General features: G+C 41.1%; 1 protein-coding gene across 3 annotated transcripts in view; it reads left to right on the top strand.

The window, feature by feature from the left end:
- Window positions 1–14,224, top strand: part of LOC144768293 (somatomedin-B and thrombospondin type-1 domain-containing protein-like) — a 194,070-nt gene that overhangs the window by 71,038 nt on the left and 108,808 nt on the right. For all 3 annotated transcript variants that reach the window (XR_013598522.1, XM_078651850.1, XM_078651851.1), the window contains exon 3: window positions 1,248–1,326. Coding sequence is in view for 2 of the 3 variants with exons in the window: in XM_078651850.1 (XP_078507976.1) it covers window positions 1,248–1,326 (79 nt within the window). In the remaining variant the exon portion in view is untranslated. The remainder of the gene's footprint in view (window positions 1–1,247; window positions 1,327–14,224) is intronic.

Genomic DNA, 14,224 nt, shown 5'->3' with positions numbered 1-14,224 from the left:
AATCAAGCATCCAAGGACCGGTTTCTGGCTATCAGCCTTCATTCAGCCTGGATAGCTTGACTCCAGTGGTGTGGAGAGCCTGGGACTCACGTCTGAGCATACCCAGCCCACTCGGGGTGAAAATTGCAAAAAACACAGTTGATGGACAGAATGTAGAACAATGTCATACATTCACCCCAGTACAAGGATCTGGGCCTAAATCCATCGTTTTTTTGCACTCCACACCACCCTGGGTTAGACACTGGCTATATGCAAATCAGCTCTGACCCTGTGCCTCATGGGAACAGTCCAGTCCGAACTACCAAGCCATGTCTTTCCCAGACTGGAATCAAGCATCCAAGGACCGGTTTCTGGCTATCAGCCTTCATTCAGCCTGGATAGCTTGACTTTGAAATTGCAGCGTACAGCGGGAAAAGCGGCCGCATTGATACGGTTAAACGAATGGCCGTAGTTTAACGATAACTCTGTTACAACATACCATATCAGAGTTTTTAAATGTCGGTCTATGATTTTTGTTTGTTGGTCTTTTTTAAGTTTTCAGCTCTTTGTGTATGTATAGAATTCATTTGTACAGCACTCTGAAAACCTTGGTCATGTCTGCGCTTTATAAAGCACCAAAAATAAATAAAAACCAAAGGCAATACTGTCACAAAATGTGCTGCGTTAGATCACAAAACGTACCTTTTCTTGCGCATAATTTACTCAACCCTGTCACATTATTTAGCCCACCCACACCGCATAATTCCAGTGGCTCTGGCAAAGACTCTTCTTGCAACAGATAAAGGACTGTGAAGATGGTGCTGGAGCTTGAACCCAATATGGTTTCAGTTCCTTCCTTGATTGTTACGTACTTCTGGTTCAGTCGCTTGGATACATTGCAGCTTAAGCGCCATTCAAGTCTGAAAGAATTGGATGTAAAAGCAGAACTTACAGTGATCATTAAAAGAATAAAATCCAGAATCCTGCTGTTACTAATTCTGCTACTGAGGATACTAATATTAATTTCAACACCTACATTCAAAATACTGAATTCCCCAAAGTATAACAGATGCTACTATTGCCTAACAGTACTCATTACTACTCAGTACTGGTAACATGTGACCCCTGAGGGGTATAGAAATCTTACCTTTTCTTCCAAAGGCATAATATGAACATTCTATGCTCAAGAAATAAAATATTTTTCTGCTCATGTGTTTCTGTTGTAGTGCAATGCGACCTCCTTAAATGTTTCTTGTTGATATTCACAGTCCCTGCTTTAATAACTGCAGAAAGTTTTGGAAAAGCAAGAAGAAAAAGACTTGCAGTGGAGGAGACTGGGAACTCCGGGTAAGTAGGTTAACTCTTCTGGTGTGCTGTAATTGGCTACTTAGATCATATCATGATCCTGTGCGCCTTTTAACTGTGCGGCCCGCCGTGCACGTGCTCGCTTACTCGACCCATGAGTCAGTGCTCACACTGCAGGCAGCCAGGGCAGCTCAAAAACACAAAGGGGTGCTTGCTGACCCAGGATTCCAAGGTGTTATGCCCAGTGCTCATTTGCTGGCATGTGGAGTTGGGTAGGGTTGCTTGCGCCACAGAGGGCGCCAATACTCCCAAAACATTATCTAAGATCCCTTTCGCGCTTCTGCACAGGCACAGAACAGGATCACGATCTTAGTCGGCTTTAGGGCAGTCCGACCTATGCGGCCACACTGGGCGCTGACCTCAGGGGGTGTGCTGTGCTGTTTTTAGCAATAACTTATGATTGTTGCGATGAGGGGCCCTTTTGCCTGGTGGTACTGAGAGATTCTGAGGAGGGGGTTATGGGGGTGGGGCGCCAGAAATGATTGTCGCACCGGGCGCCAGCTGCGACGGTACAGCTCTTGATCTTTAATTAGGATTCCACAACTCCATTATGCAGCTTTGAACTGATGAATTTAGTCTTCTATTAAAGAGAAAACGAATGAGTGCCTGCATAATGACTATACAAGGCTCTGATCTTATCAGGTTTGATTTTGATCTCTTTTGTACATTGTTTCTTGCCCAATGTCTTACGACTTCTGTTTCATCTACGATGTATTGTAATTACCAGCGTTAATTACTCAGTGGTCTGTTGCATCCCAAATTGTGTAAAGTTGCCCTGCATGTTCTGACGTCATACCGTTATATACTTTCAGGTTTGAGCTTGCTTCCAGTGCAAACTTATACATTTGTTCATTTGCGTTTAGAAATATGCCTCATTTGAACAATTTACATATTACTTTACCTTGTGCACTAATAATGGGCCAAATAATAATTATACTTGTTTCATATTATGTATTGTTGATGGATCTTAGATTCCTATGAGATTATTCACCAAAAAAAAAAAAAACTGTAGGCTTAAGCATCTGATTTTCATAATGTTTTTCTGGGATTCACAATATTCCATGTAAATGCACTTAAAGAAACGACAAACATCACAGGTGTCAACACATTTTCTGGTGATAAAAAGTTTTGTTTTACCCCCTTGTGTTTTTTTTGCCACACTGGCTCGTTTTTATTTTTCAGATCAGAAACACATTCATATACAAGCATAACTTGGTTGCATCTTACATCTAGAGCAGTGATAGAGTGCATTTCTCGATCTATATGACTTTCGACTGCTCCCACAGTGCCAGAGGTTACTGAGGTACATTGATAGCCGTACCAGGTGCCGGCATTTGTTCACTTGGTGGGACATCGGGCCATGACACCCTTGTGTTGAGTTTCGTGTCTACTAAAGCGTGCTATGCTGGTCCAAGAACTATACATAGTTGCCCAAACTGGGCCTAACTTATATTTGTCAGTCGTTTGGAGTGCGTTCATGGTCACCCCTCTAGAGGGCATCAGTTTATCACTTCCGCCTCAGCTCCTTACCACCACCTCTTCCCAGGCCTTCAAAACTGACCTCAAAGCTCTCCACCTTCAAAGACACTTCCAAATTTAATTCACGCCCTCTCTATTATCTGAAGGAAGTCCTTCCATTATAGGAAACTCTGATCTACATGACTATAAAAGGGCCTTCCCAATGTGTTCTTGTGGTTTGAGAGTCTGCTATTTATTGCAGTATTATACATCTACTTGTATTGTGTCCTCCTTTGTAACATGCACACCTCACTTATCCTCTTGTAATGTATCGTTTGCTACCTCTTGTATTTTGTTTGCTTTCCCCGGAGTTCCGGGGAAATGTCGTCCAAAGGCCTCAGTGTGGTCAGAAGAGCTCACGGTCTGACTATGTCAGGATTACAGCTCAGCTTTCACCAAGACTCGATCTTTCACTGCTTATTCCACTGACGGTCTGTCCCTGGGAGTTTCAGGCTGCCGTCGCCTGGGCCTCCGACACCGTCTGCTGCTAGGTCTCTGTGAGTCTCGTGGTGGTGGTGGTGGGGGGGGGGGGTGTTACCCTCGGTCTCCAGTTATTACCAAGCCTCTAATGGTTTTGGGAAGAAGCTAGAGCAGCCAGGGTCCACAATGCAGTTTAGCTGGGAGCATAAGTGAGTATCGGTTTCATAACTGGCAAAGCTTTTGCTTAATCAGCATGAAAGTTCCCCGTGGGCTTTGCACGTCTATTGTATAGTTTGAATAAGTGTTCACTATATTGTTTTCCACTTGCCATGGGCTCTTTGCACGAGCGACCTGCAAGAAATGATCTCGGTCACCATAATTAAAGAGACGCGTCTCCTCCGGTCATGGCAAGGACTCAACAGAGGTGCCCTCCCAGAAACTCTATGGTCCCTCTCAACTGAATAGAAGGTAGAACCCTTCCCCCACAGTGTTGAACAACCAATCATCAATGAAAAGCTTCATGTTGGGTTTCTCTGCTCCTGCCAGGAGCCCCACGATGCGAACATTGTTACTGTGCAATCTACTATCTGCATCCTCCGTCCTGTTTTGCAGCACTGTCACCTCTGTTTGGAGGGCCTGGAGTTGCGCCTGTAAGAGTTCATCAAATGTTTCCGCATTTGCGGGCATGGCCCTTGGCCTACCGCCATCCGCTGCTCACTGTGGTGCGCGAGTGGCAGGGAGGTGAGATGCCTCCCCACCCACACTCCGGGTCCCACTTTAGGCACCATTGCTTAACCATGACTGCAGGGCAGAAAATCCAGATGGCGAGAGTTGGGCTCCCCTGCAGGTGCAGCCCAATATAACACCCCTTGTGGGTCTCCAGGGCGGGGCAGCGGGGAATATCCGCACACTGCAAGTTACCCCCACTCTGGAACTGGTGACAATCCATGTTTCTCCAAGTCTAAGTTCTCCTGCATGTGTGTGGGCCTTTCTGGGCAGGTACCAGTGTATCGCTGATGTCTCTTTACCTCCACATCCCGTAGTGGGAAGGAAGAAGCAGTGCTTTCATCTAAGCCACTCCGGCTCGGCAACACTGTAATTTCACCCCCCTGCCGCTGCCTATCCAAGGATGAGCAGTGTTGTGTGGGTGGGGGTGCTCAGAGGTATCCAGAGTGCCTTGCCACGTTGCCTCAGGAGTGTCAGGGTGTAGGAGCTTACTTGGATGGTGACTCCCAGTTCTGCCCCGGTCGCTGGTGTCAGTCCCACCCTGGTGCCTGTGGGAGTCTGTCAGGGAAGCCAGAGAAAGCAGTCAGCTACAATGCTGAGTTGCCGACACAGTGTTCTGTAGGCTGAATACTCTTCCCATGGCTCTACTGCCCATCTGCCAAAGGGTCACAAGATCACAATCTCCTGCAGGCTGCAGCTCCGATCAACCATTGATCGTCACCAAAGCACGGCTTTTCAGCTTGGCGCTGTTCTCTGTGAGACCTGAGTGGGTTGTGGCGAACACATGATTCAGGAGGTGGCTGTTGCATGGCAGGATATCCTCAAGCGAGTGGAAGGCACAGAGTGTTTCATAGTGCGTTTATCTTGGCTGCCATCTTGACCACATACTCTTACTCCCCTAGTATTAGCATACAAGTACATGTAGACTTTGCACTTTTGTCTCTTCTGGAAAATATTTTGCCATGTAGAGATATCTGCTCGAGTACACCCCAGAATATGTGTGCTTGGGCTTTCCCCAGTTGGAGGTGAAATCCATACGCAATGTTCATGAAGATTGTATTTCAGAACATCATAAAAAAATATTATTGTCTGGCATAAATATCATGTTCTAAACATAATTAAAAAAAATATTGTCCCGATAGGTAGTGTTCCTTTTATTAACCCCATTGGGTGCATTATTGTTACCAGACGATATTCTGACTAAGATGTTTTGGTACCCCACCTACTCACCAGGTTAAAAGTTTCTTGGCTTTCGTAAAATTCCCAATATCCATTTTCTGCCTCTCCTCTGGGAAAATACCTTGGTTCTTTTCCTTTTGTGGTAGGGCACTCCAACCAACACAAATAAGGAGCGGAGAGCCTGATATATATATACATTCTGGTCAAAAATACTGGTTACAGTTTCTGACCAGTATTTTGCCAGCCAGAATGTCGTTTTGCCAACCAGCCTATGTAGAAATAGGATTCAGTGTTGATTGCAATCTGACCTACCCAGTGCCTAATTTGAACAAGTGGCTGCAGGTGGGACTCACCAGCACCACTTGTGTGCACCAGCACTTATTTTCTCAGCAACAAATGTTGAAACAAAGCAAGAGAGAGAAAAACATACCAGTGGAAAAGAAATAAGGGAACTATGGAAAGACCGTGCCAAAGGGAGAATACAGGGATCAAAAAGAACTTACAAGAGTGGGGTAAGGAGGCAGGGAGTGTTAGGTGATGGATTAAAGAGGCATTAGGTGGAATCATAGCTATGTAGCCTTGGTATTCAGCACCCCAACCTTTGAAAGCACTGGCAGCTGGCTTCTGAGCAAAACTTTGGGGCCTGGACTTATTCTTTTACAAGCGAAGCACTGGAGCTACCTCAATAATATTCATGAAGTAGCTTGCAAATTATAACTCAATCCAGTTAGAGGCACTACACGGATGGTGGCATGCATTGTTCAGCAGACCGCCATTTCTGTGATTGCCACTCAATAGAGATTTTTTTTTAAATGCAGCCTGTTTCCTTGAAGGAAATAGGGTAGTGGTAAAAAAAAGTTTCCTTTTTTTCAAATTGGCACTGTACCACTGCCTACTCCCAAATAACCTTTTTAAAAGATACACATAGGAGAACATCTATTCTCTTTAGTTATGCATTGGTTGTCTAATTTTGATGTCCCTTCCAAATTGCGGAACTGACTATCCCAACTGACTATTAAAATGGGATTGTGAAGAATACTGATTCATTCACAATCCCATTTTAGGGAAAATGTTGGACTTTGAAGGAACTGCAAATACAATTATACTGCCTAATAATATTCTAAAAAAAATAAAAAAGTACCTTTTAAAACATTAAATATAATTCTAAATAAAATAGAAAAATATATAGTATATGCTTTAAAACATTAATTAATACATAATAAAGTTAAAAAGTTAAAACCTGTAAAAAGTTAACACAAAGAAATATAACTACTTCCTTACATAAACAAAACAGTAAATTCTGGAAATTGTTAACTTCCACAAGAACCTAAATACAAATATATTTTTTAAATACATAAAAAAACAACTCTTTATTAAAGTGTATTAATAATTATTGTTAAAAACTCTTAACAGTAAATTTATGAAAAATGCCAACAGCTAACATTAGAAACATAATATCTTCAACATTAAAAATATATACAATTAACAATTAATCGATGACCTATTAAGAACAATTATTAAAGTACACATTTTACATTTAATACCTTCCCACCCTATACCCCTAAACCACAAACAACCCACTACTGAAACCTCGACTTCTTTAAAAAGTCACATATAAATATACTATAAACAACATATAAATGTACTATAAACAAAACTAAACAATTAAAACAACAATCATAAAAATAAAAAACGACATCGTTAATTACAATAACCTAATTAAAAACAATTACAAAATAATGAATATAAAAATATTTAATTTAAATAAACTTCCCACTCTAGTCACCTACAAACCCACCACACAAAAATGTTAAAATGTTAATATACATTAACAAAATGAAACTTACATACATAGCTATTTAGCAAGAAACAATTTACATATTTTATATTGCAAAATTAATGAACAAAATAAAATTAATTATAATTTAATTTACTTCGCACCCAATTTCCCCACAAACCCAAAAACATGCTACATTATAATCACTGTTAAAAAAACAACTTTTTTACATTTCAAACTTTATTTAAAAAAAATTATAGTAACAATATTAACAGCTAAAGTAAATATTGTAACTAACATATACTAAAATAATGTGAAAAACGAAATTATTAACAACTGTATTTAAGTGAACTATATTAAAGAAAACAATGTGATTTAAAAAGATAACACATATCTAAAAAAAATTATATTCGTGGCAATGATATTCTCTTTCAAGATACTTCTGTTTTAACGATATTCTTAATGACACGATATTAAGGTTTTATGATATCTGTAGCTCAATATTTTGTCTACTCACCAATACTCTTTGCTATTTTCCTTTTACATGATCCATTAATCGTCTGCTCAGCTTTTATGTGCTGGAATGTGGGATCTTGAAAAGTGTGGTCCAGATCAATCAGCCTGGCAGCTCCACTCCGCTTATTATGGCCCTGCCTCGTAGGCCATGGTACCCCTGTTGTGCCTATAATTTACTCCCCACTTCCCAGTATGTGAGACCTGGAGATGTCAAGAGGCCTAAGAATAGTGCCTGCTTTAGGGCAGTGAAGTCATAGACACCGTATCAGGCACCATGCACATGGGACACCATTTGCGCTCTGATAGGAGGATAGAGCAGGCATGACAGCCGAGACAAGAGCAGCCTGCAGATGACTTTGTGTTGCAAGCAATTTTCAGTGAATATTAATAAAGGCAAGGTAACATTAATTGTTAATGTACTTGTGGAGAGATCTTTGTGTTGTTTAGTAACACTTTTAATACATCATTAGGTAGCACAGATGGATAATTTACCAGCTGCAAAGCACAACATGTAACATGCAGATCAGAGATTTGTATTTTATGTAGATAGCGCAGTGGGCCCGAGGGCGCCGGAACAGGAGGGGGTGCAGTAGGCTGCATTGTGAGCCACAGGTCCTGGACACAGAGCCTTGAAGCGCAGAAGGTCAGGGTTCTCAGTACACGAGTACCCCAAAGACTGGCCCAGGGACAGTGCCTCGAGGCCCAAACCAATGTCTAGAAGGGAAGGGCAGGAGTGAGTAGTTTGTAGCGCCTAATATTGGTATTTGCCCAGTATTTGCAGGAGAGAGCGAGAGGAGAGGGAGACACACAGAGAGATGGGATAGAGAGAAATACAGAGAGTCTAGATAGAGAACCCGAATGTGCCTCAGAACAGTAAGGGACGTGAAAGTGGTTGTGAATAAGGTGAAAGCCCTAAAGCGCTATGATGTGACTGACATAATAATGTGACTTCAAGCAGCCCATGGGTATGTTTGGCTCTTGCAGACATGTTTTTTTGCCACTTTGGCCCCGCTATCTCGGTCTAGTTTCGTTTTTTCTGCACATTTCAAACGTTTGCATGTTTAAATTAGTATTTTGGGGTGTTACGTTTTTCCATCACCAATGGGGAAAGAGGATTTCTCAAGTTCTTTGCAGAAACAGAAGTGTGAAATGGTGCCGGAGGGAAGTGGGCAGGTCCAGCCCTGTTGGAAAATATTCTTGACATCAGGAATTTTTATTTACATTCGTGTTCCAATGAGAAACATATGTTTGCCTTGTAATGTGACAGAGCTGGCTGCGCTTTTCTAAGAGGAATAGAATTGGGGCCTTGTTTCACATTGAAAACTGAATAAATCCCTTCTGCCTGGAACGAAGTAATCATTTCAGAGCGATATTTGTCTTCGGTTAATAAGCGCTGGTGGGCGGATACTTATCCAGCCCCTGTGTGTTTCATCGTTTGTGCTTCATTCCCAGATTAATGATCGGAGTAGGTATTTTAGCTGCATTCGAGTACCATTTGATTATGTACATGTAATGTGCATGTAGGCGACTTTAAACAAACCTCTGTTGGTAGGTTCATTTGCTAATTGTGTCGCTTGTGTGCCTTTTGGTTTGTATGCATTACAATAATATTTTGCTGTTTGGAGTTTATTTAATTTACTTGTATATCTGTTAACTAGTTTCTGTCTCCTCTTTCGTATTATGCAGTATGTTTGAGTTTTTGGTGCATGGGTGTTGTCATTTAAGTGGATGTGCTCCATTTCGTTTGTACGTACAGCATTTATTGTGTTTGCTGCTTATCTTTATATTCCAGACGGTACATGCGTGTATGTTTGTGCCAGTTGGCCTTTATGCCATTTAATATGTATGTGACATTTACCGTTTTGGAGTGTCTGTGATTATTTGTTTATTTGGGCCTGCATTTTGTTTGTATTTTATGGCCACGTTCTGCTTGCTGCTGAGTGTGTGTGTGGTATTTTGAGTATTTCTGTTTCCATGTGTATACTCCGTGTGCTCTTTATTTTGATTTTCAATTGCACTCATCTGAGTATGGAGCATCCTTTGTTTGGGGTGTCTGTTATTTGAAAGGGTGTTCTGTTTAGTGTATGTATGGCACTTCTATTTGTTTCTAGTTCTCCCACTTATCTACTGCTCTAGTCTCTGTGCTGCAGCTGGCTCTATTTGTGGCACCAGTCCTAGTCAGTGCTGCAGCGGGTTCTATGTGTTTTTGCAGCTCTAGTCTCTGTGCTTCTCAAATTTGCTTGAAAATGCACCATTTATCCACTCTTTTTCAAACTTTTCTCTGATGGGGATCCCGCAAACCCGCCTTAAGATATTTGTGCTCGCTCGCTGCGCTCGCTCGCCGCAGTGCACCCCAACACAAAGTTTACGGCTCACCACTTTCAAATGTCACCAGCCGCTACTGCTTTTTAGCAACCATAAAATAACGAAACAATAGTGTCTCCCTACGCCATACAGTGTGCATGCAGTTCTTTGATGCTGGTTCATAGCTCACAGAGCTCTATTACAAGGATTGTTACTTATAAACTGCAAGTAACAAATGGATCTCTGTGACAATAGTAGTAACCCTCTATCTACATAAAATACAAATCTCTGATCTGCATGTTACATGTGGTGCTTTGTAGCTGGTAAATTATCCCTCGGTGCTACCTAATGATGTATTAAAACTGTTACTAAACAACACAAAGATCTCTCCACAAGTACATTAACAACTAAAGTTACATTGCCTTTATTAATATTCACTGAAAATTGCTTGCAACAAAAAGTCATCTGCAGGCTGCTCTTGTCTCGGCTGTCATGCCTGCTCTATCCTCCTATAGAGCGCGAATGGTGCCCCATGTGCATAGTGCCTGATACAGCGGCTATGACTTCACCGCCCTAAAGCAGGCACTATTCTTAAGTCTCGTGACATCTCCAGGTCTCACATACTGGGAAGTGGGGAGTAAATTATAGGCACAACAGGGGTACCATGGCCTATGAGGCAGGGCCATAATAAGCGGAGTGGAGCTGCCAGGCTGATTTATCTGGACCACACTTTTTAAGATCCCACATTCCAGCACATAAAAGCTGAGCAGAAGATTAATGGATCATGTAAAAGGAAAATAGCAAAGAGTATTGGTGAGTAGACAAAATATTGAGCTACAAATATCATAATACCTTAATATCGTGTCATCAAGAATATCGTTAAAACAAAAGTATCATGAAAGAGAATATCATTGCCAAGAATATAATTTTTTTAGATATGTGTTATCTTTTTAAATCACATTGTTTTCTTTAATATAGTTCACTTTAATATAGTTGTTAATAATATCGTTTTTTTCATTATTTTAGTATATGTTAGTTAAAATATTTACTTTAGCTGTTTTATTAAAGTTTGAAATGTAAAAAAGTTTATTTTTTTAACAGTGATTATAATGTAGCATGTTTTTGGGTTTGTGGGGAAATTGGGTGCGAAGTAAATTCAATTATAATTAATTTAATTTTATTGTTCATTAATTTTGTAATATAAAATATGTAAATTGTTTCTTGCTAAATAGCTATGTGTGTAAGTTTCATTTTGTTAATGTATATTCATATTTTAACATTTTTGTGTGGTGGGTTTGTAGGTGACTAGAGTGGGAAGTTTATTTAAATTAAATATTTTTATATTAATTGTTTTGTTGGCATTTTTCATTAATTTACTGTTAATTGTTTTTAACAATAATTTTTAATACACTCTATTAAAGAGTTGTTTTTTATTTATTTAAAAAATATATTTGTATTTAGGTTCTTATGGAAGTTAACATTTTCAAGGATTTACAGTTTTGTTTACGTTAGGAAGTAGTTATATTTCTTTGTGTTAACTTTTTACAGGTTTTAACTTTTTAACTTTATTATTTATTAATTAATGTTTTAAAGCGTATACTATATATTTTTCTATTTTATTTAAAATTATATTTAATGTTTTAAAAGGTACTTATTTATTTGTTTTTTAGAAAATTATTAGCCAGTATAATTGTATTTGCAGTTCCTTCAAAGTCCAACATTTTCCCCAATGTTGTGTATATTGGAATGGTAAATCGAATCCCTCCGGAGTCCACCACTTTCTCTACTGCTGCTGAGACTGGGCAGGGAAAACTCCTTTGTGGACCAATATCCTCCTACTGTTGCTTAGACTGGAAGGGTTCACTTCAATCTGTCTTAAATGCTGAAATTCTGATATATTTAAATATTGCACTTCTGATCACAATTGGTGGGAATTTATAGAGTTATTTTGCCACAGCCAAGCTCGGAGCTTTGCCCACAGAGCCCACCATGTTTGCTAGGTGAAATAGGTGACAGTGTACAAGTGAGGAATAAAGTGTATTTCTAAAGCTGTGTGTTTACAGTGCTTAAATAGCAGGTGTGTTTCAACTGAGGATTGAATGGCAATACAAGCATATCTGTGTGAGGTTCAGTACCGGAATGGTAGAGGATGCTCTGAGTACATTGTCGCGGCCAGGTGGGAACCAGTATTGGAACCATGAGGTTCTGTGAGTCCGATTACTGGTGCATAGGCATTTTTATGTTTCTGAGTCAGTATTAAAACAGTAGGGCTGCTGCAGGTCAGGATGGTTCCAGTGTTGAACTGCATCAGTGGCTGTAGGTGACAGCTGACGTTCATTGCTGGATCTTTACATTTCTTAGGCTAGAATAGCAGGGGTGCTGCAGATAAAAATTGTTGTGTGCAGAACTGCCTCAGATTATTTCCAGTTACAGAACACCCGAGGGCCCTGGATGATCGAGGTGTATTGATAGATCTGTTGCATCAGTGTTCACTATTGGAAAAGGAGGAAATGCTGCAGTGTATGCTCAAGATGCACTGGAAGAGTTGTATGTATACACCAGTAATGAAATAGCAGGGCAGGCATGAATATATAATTAGAGCTGTGTTTCTCTCCCATTACTGGATAACAGTGTATGCTACAGGTTAGGATTGAGAGACAGCGAAAAATGAACATGTTGATTCAAGTATTGGAACTTCAGGATATGTAGCTGTGTTTACACAGCTACTAAACTTGCAAGACGTGGTGAATTTTAGGGTTTGTGTGGATTGGCAGGACTGGAAAATGTGTTGCAACAAACTAGAAATAATAGTAATAATAATCGTTTATTTACTTGATTAATAAAAACCCTTGCAAAATATATAAAGCAAAAAAGGGGAACTATAGATTAATGGCATCCCTTTTAGAATATCAGAATTGGGGAAAACTCAAAACCAGCAGATGATAGTCTGCGTATTGAAGACAGGAACACAGATACCCTGCCTGTAACACAACTCCTTCCAATTGTTCACATTCACAGAGGTTAGAGGATGCTTGTAAACCTCAACGCCCTCATCAGGGCACCTGGGTTCCGTGAGTTAGGGCAGGGGAAATTGTGATTTTTTTGCAAAGCATGGGGGATTTCACAAAAATAAAGCGTATTGCAAGTTGCGCACAATTTTCTTAAAGTAATATGAATTTTGCCAGAACCTACAATGAAGAAGGTGTAATAGCCAGAGATTTAAGCAAAAATATAAATGCACAGTATGAAATAAAACAAAATAATGGATCAATTAAACCGAGTTTGGACATAACTGCTTTAGGATATAGGTAAAAACCAAGGAAGCAGAACTCAGACTTGTATACTGTGTGTAAGTTTCTCACTCATGAAGGATGTCTATAAGCAAGCCAGTAGACTTCATCAGTGGCTACTAACTCCTTGTCATGAGGCTCATTTTGTGAGTCAGTCTTATTTTAGCCACCAGCAGTACTCTCCGTGTTCGGGCTTGTAGGGATAAAGAGAATCTACAAATCTATGGGCTTGAATACAACTTTGGCGGTGTGGCACCGGGTCCCCCCTGCCTCCGAACCACAAAAGATGTGGTCAGGCCGCCGACCAGATTAGGAGTTTCCTCCTGTCTGGTGGGCTTTGTTTTTGACGTTCCTAGAGCGTAGCCATGAAAAAGGACTGTAAAGTCCATGCCGTGCAGAAACTACTGTGCATGCACACAGGGCGTCGGGCACATGTTGTGCCCCTCAGTGTGCATCCACAGGTCGTGAGACACCAGAGGGCCCTGTAGGGCCCCCTTTGTTTCCTCTCTGCCATGGTTTTCAAGGCGGTGGAACCAACATGAAAATCACAGCAGAGAGGAAACTTGTAATATACTTGGCAGGATCGTGGCAGTCCCACCAAGCATATTGCAGCCTCTACACTGCCACAACCCCACTAAGGAACAGCGGTACCCTGGCGGCTGTGGCAGGCTGTGGTGGTCTGACCGGCGGAATCATAATAGGCCGGTCTGGTGCCCCCACGAGTCTGGTTGTCCGTGGACCGCCAGACTCAATGGAGACCTTAGTGTGCAAAGTGTTGTATGTATGTATGTATGTATGTAGGCATACTTATAGAGCGCAACTGTCACCCAAAGGGTATCCTAGCGCTTTGACCACAGACATTCCTACCGATGACAATTACACTGCCTTCGGGATAAAAGGTAGGTTTTAAGATCCTTTCTAAAAGACAAGAGATCCTGCTTGCACCTTAGGGCCAGAGGTAGGGAGTTCCAAAGCTTGGCGGCCGTGAAGCTGAATGAGCGGCCGCCCATCCTCACCCTTTTTATCTTGGGAACAGTCACCAAGAAAGCCGAGGAGGATCTCAAGAGTCTGGCAGCAGAGTACAAGGAAAAAAGACCTCGCAGTACCACTGGACCCAGCCCATGCAAGGCTCTAAAGACCAAGCAAGCTG

This window comes from Lissotriton helveticus, chromosome 7 (genome assembly GCF_964261635.1).
Source record: "Lissotriton helveticus chromosome 7, aLisHel1.1, whole genome shotgun sequence".
Taxonomy (NCBI): Eukaryota; Metazoa; Chordata; class Amphibia; order Caudata; family Salamandridae; genus Lissotriton; species Lissotriton helveticus.
This window is presented reverse-complemented; position numbering and strand designations above follow the sequence as displayed.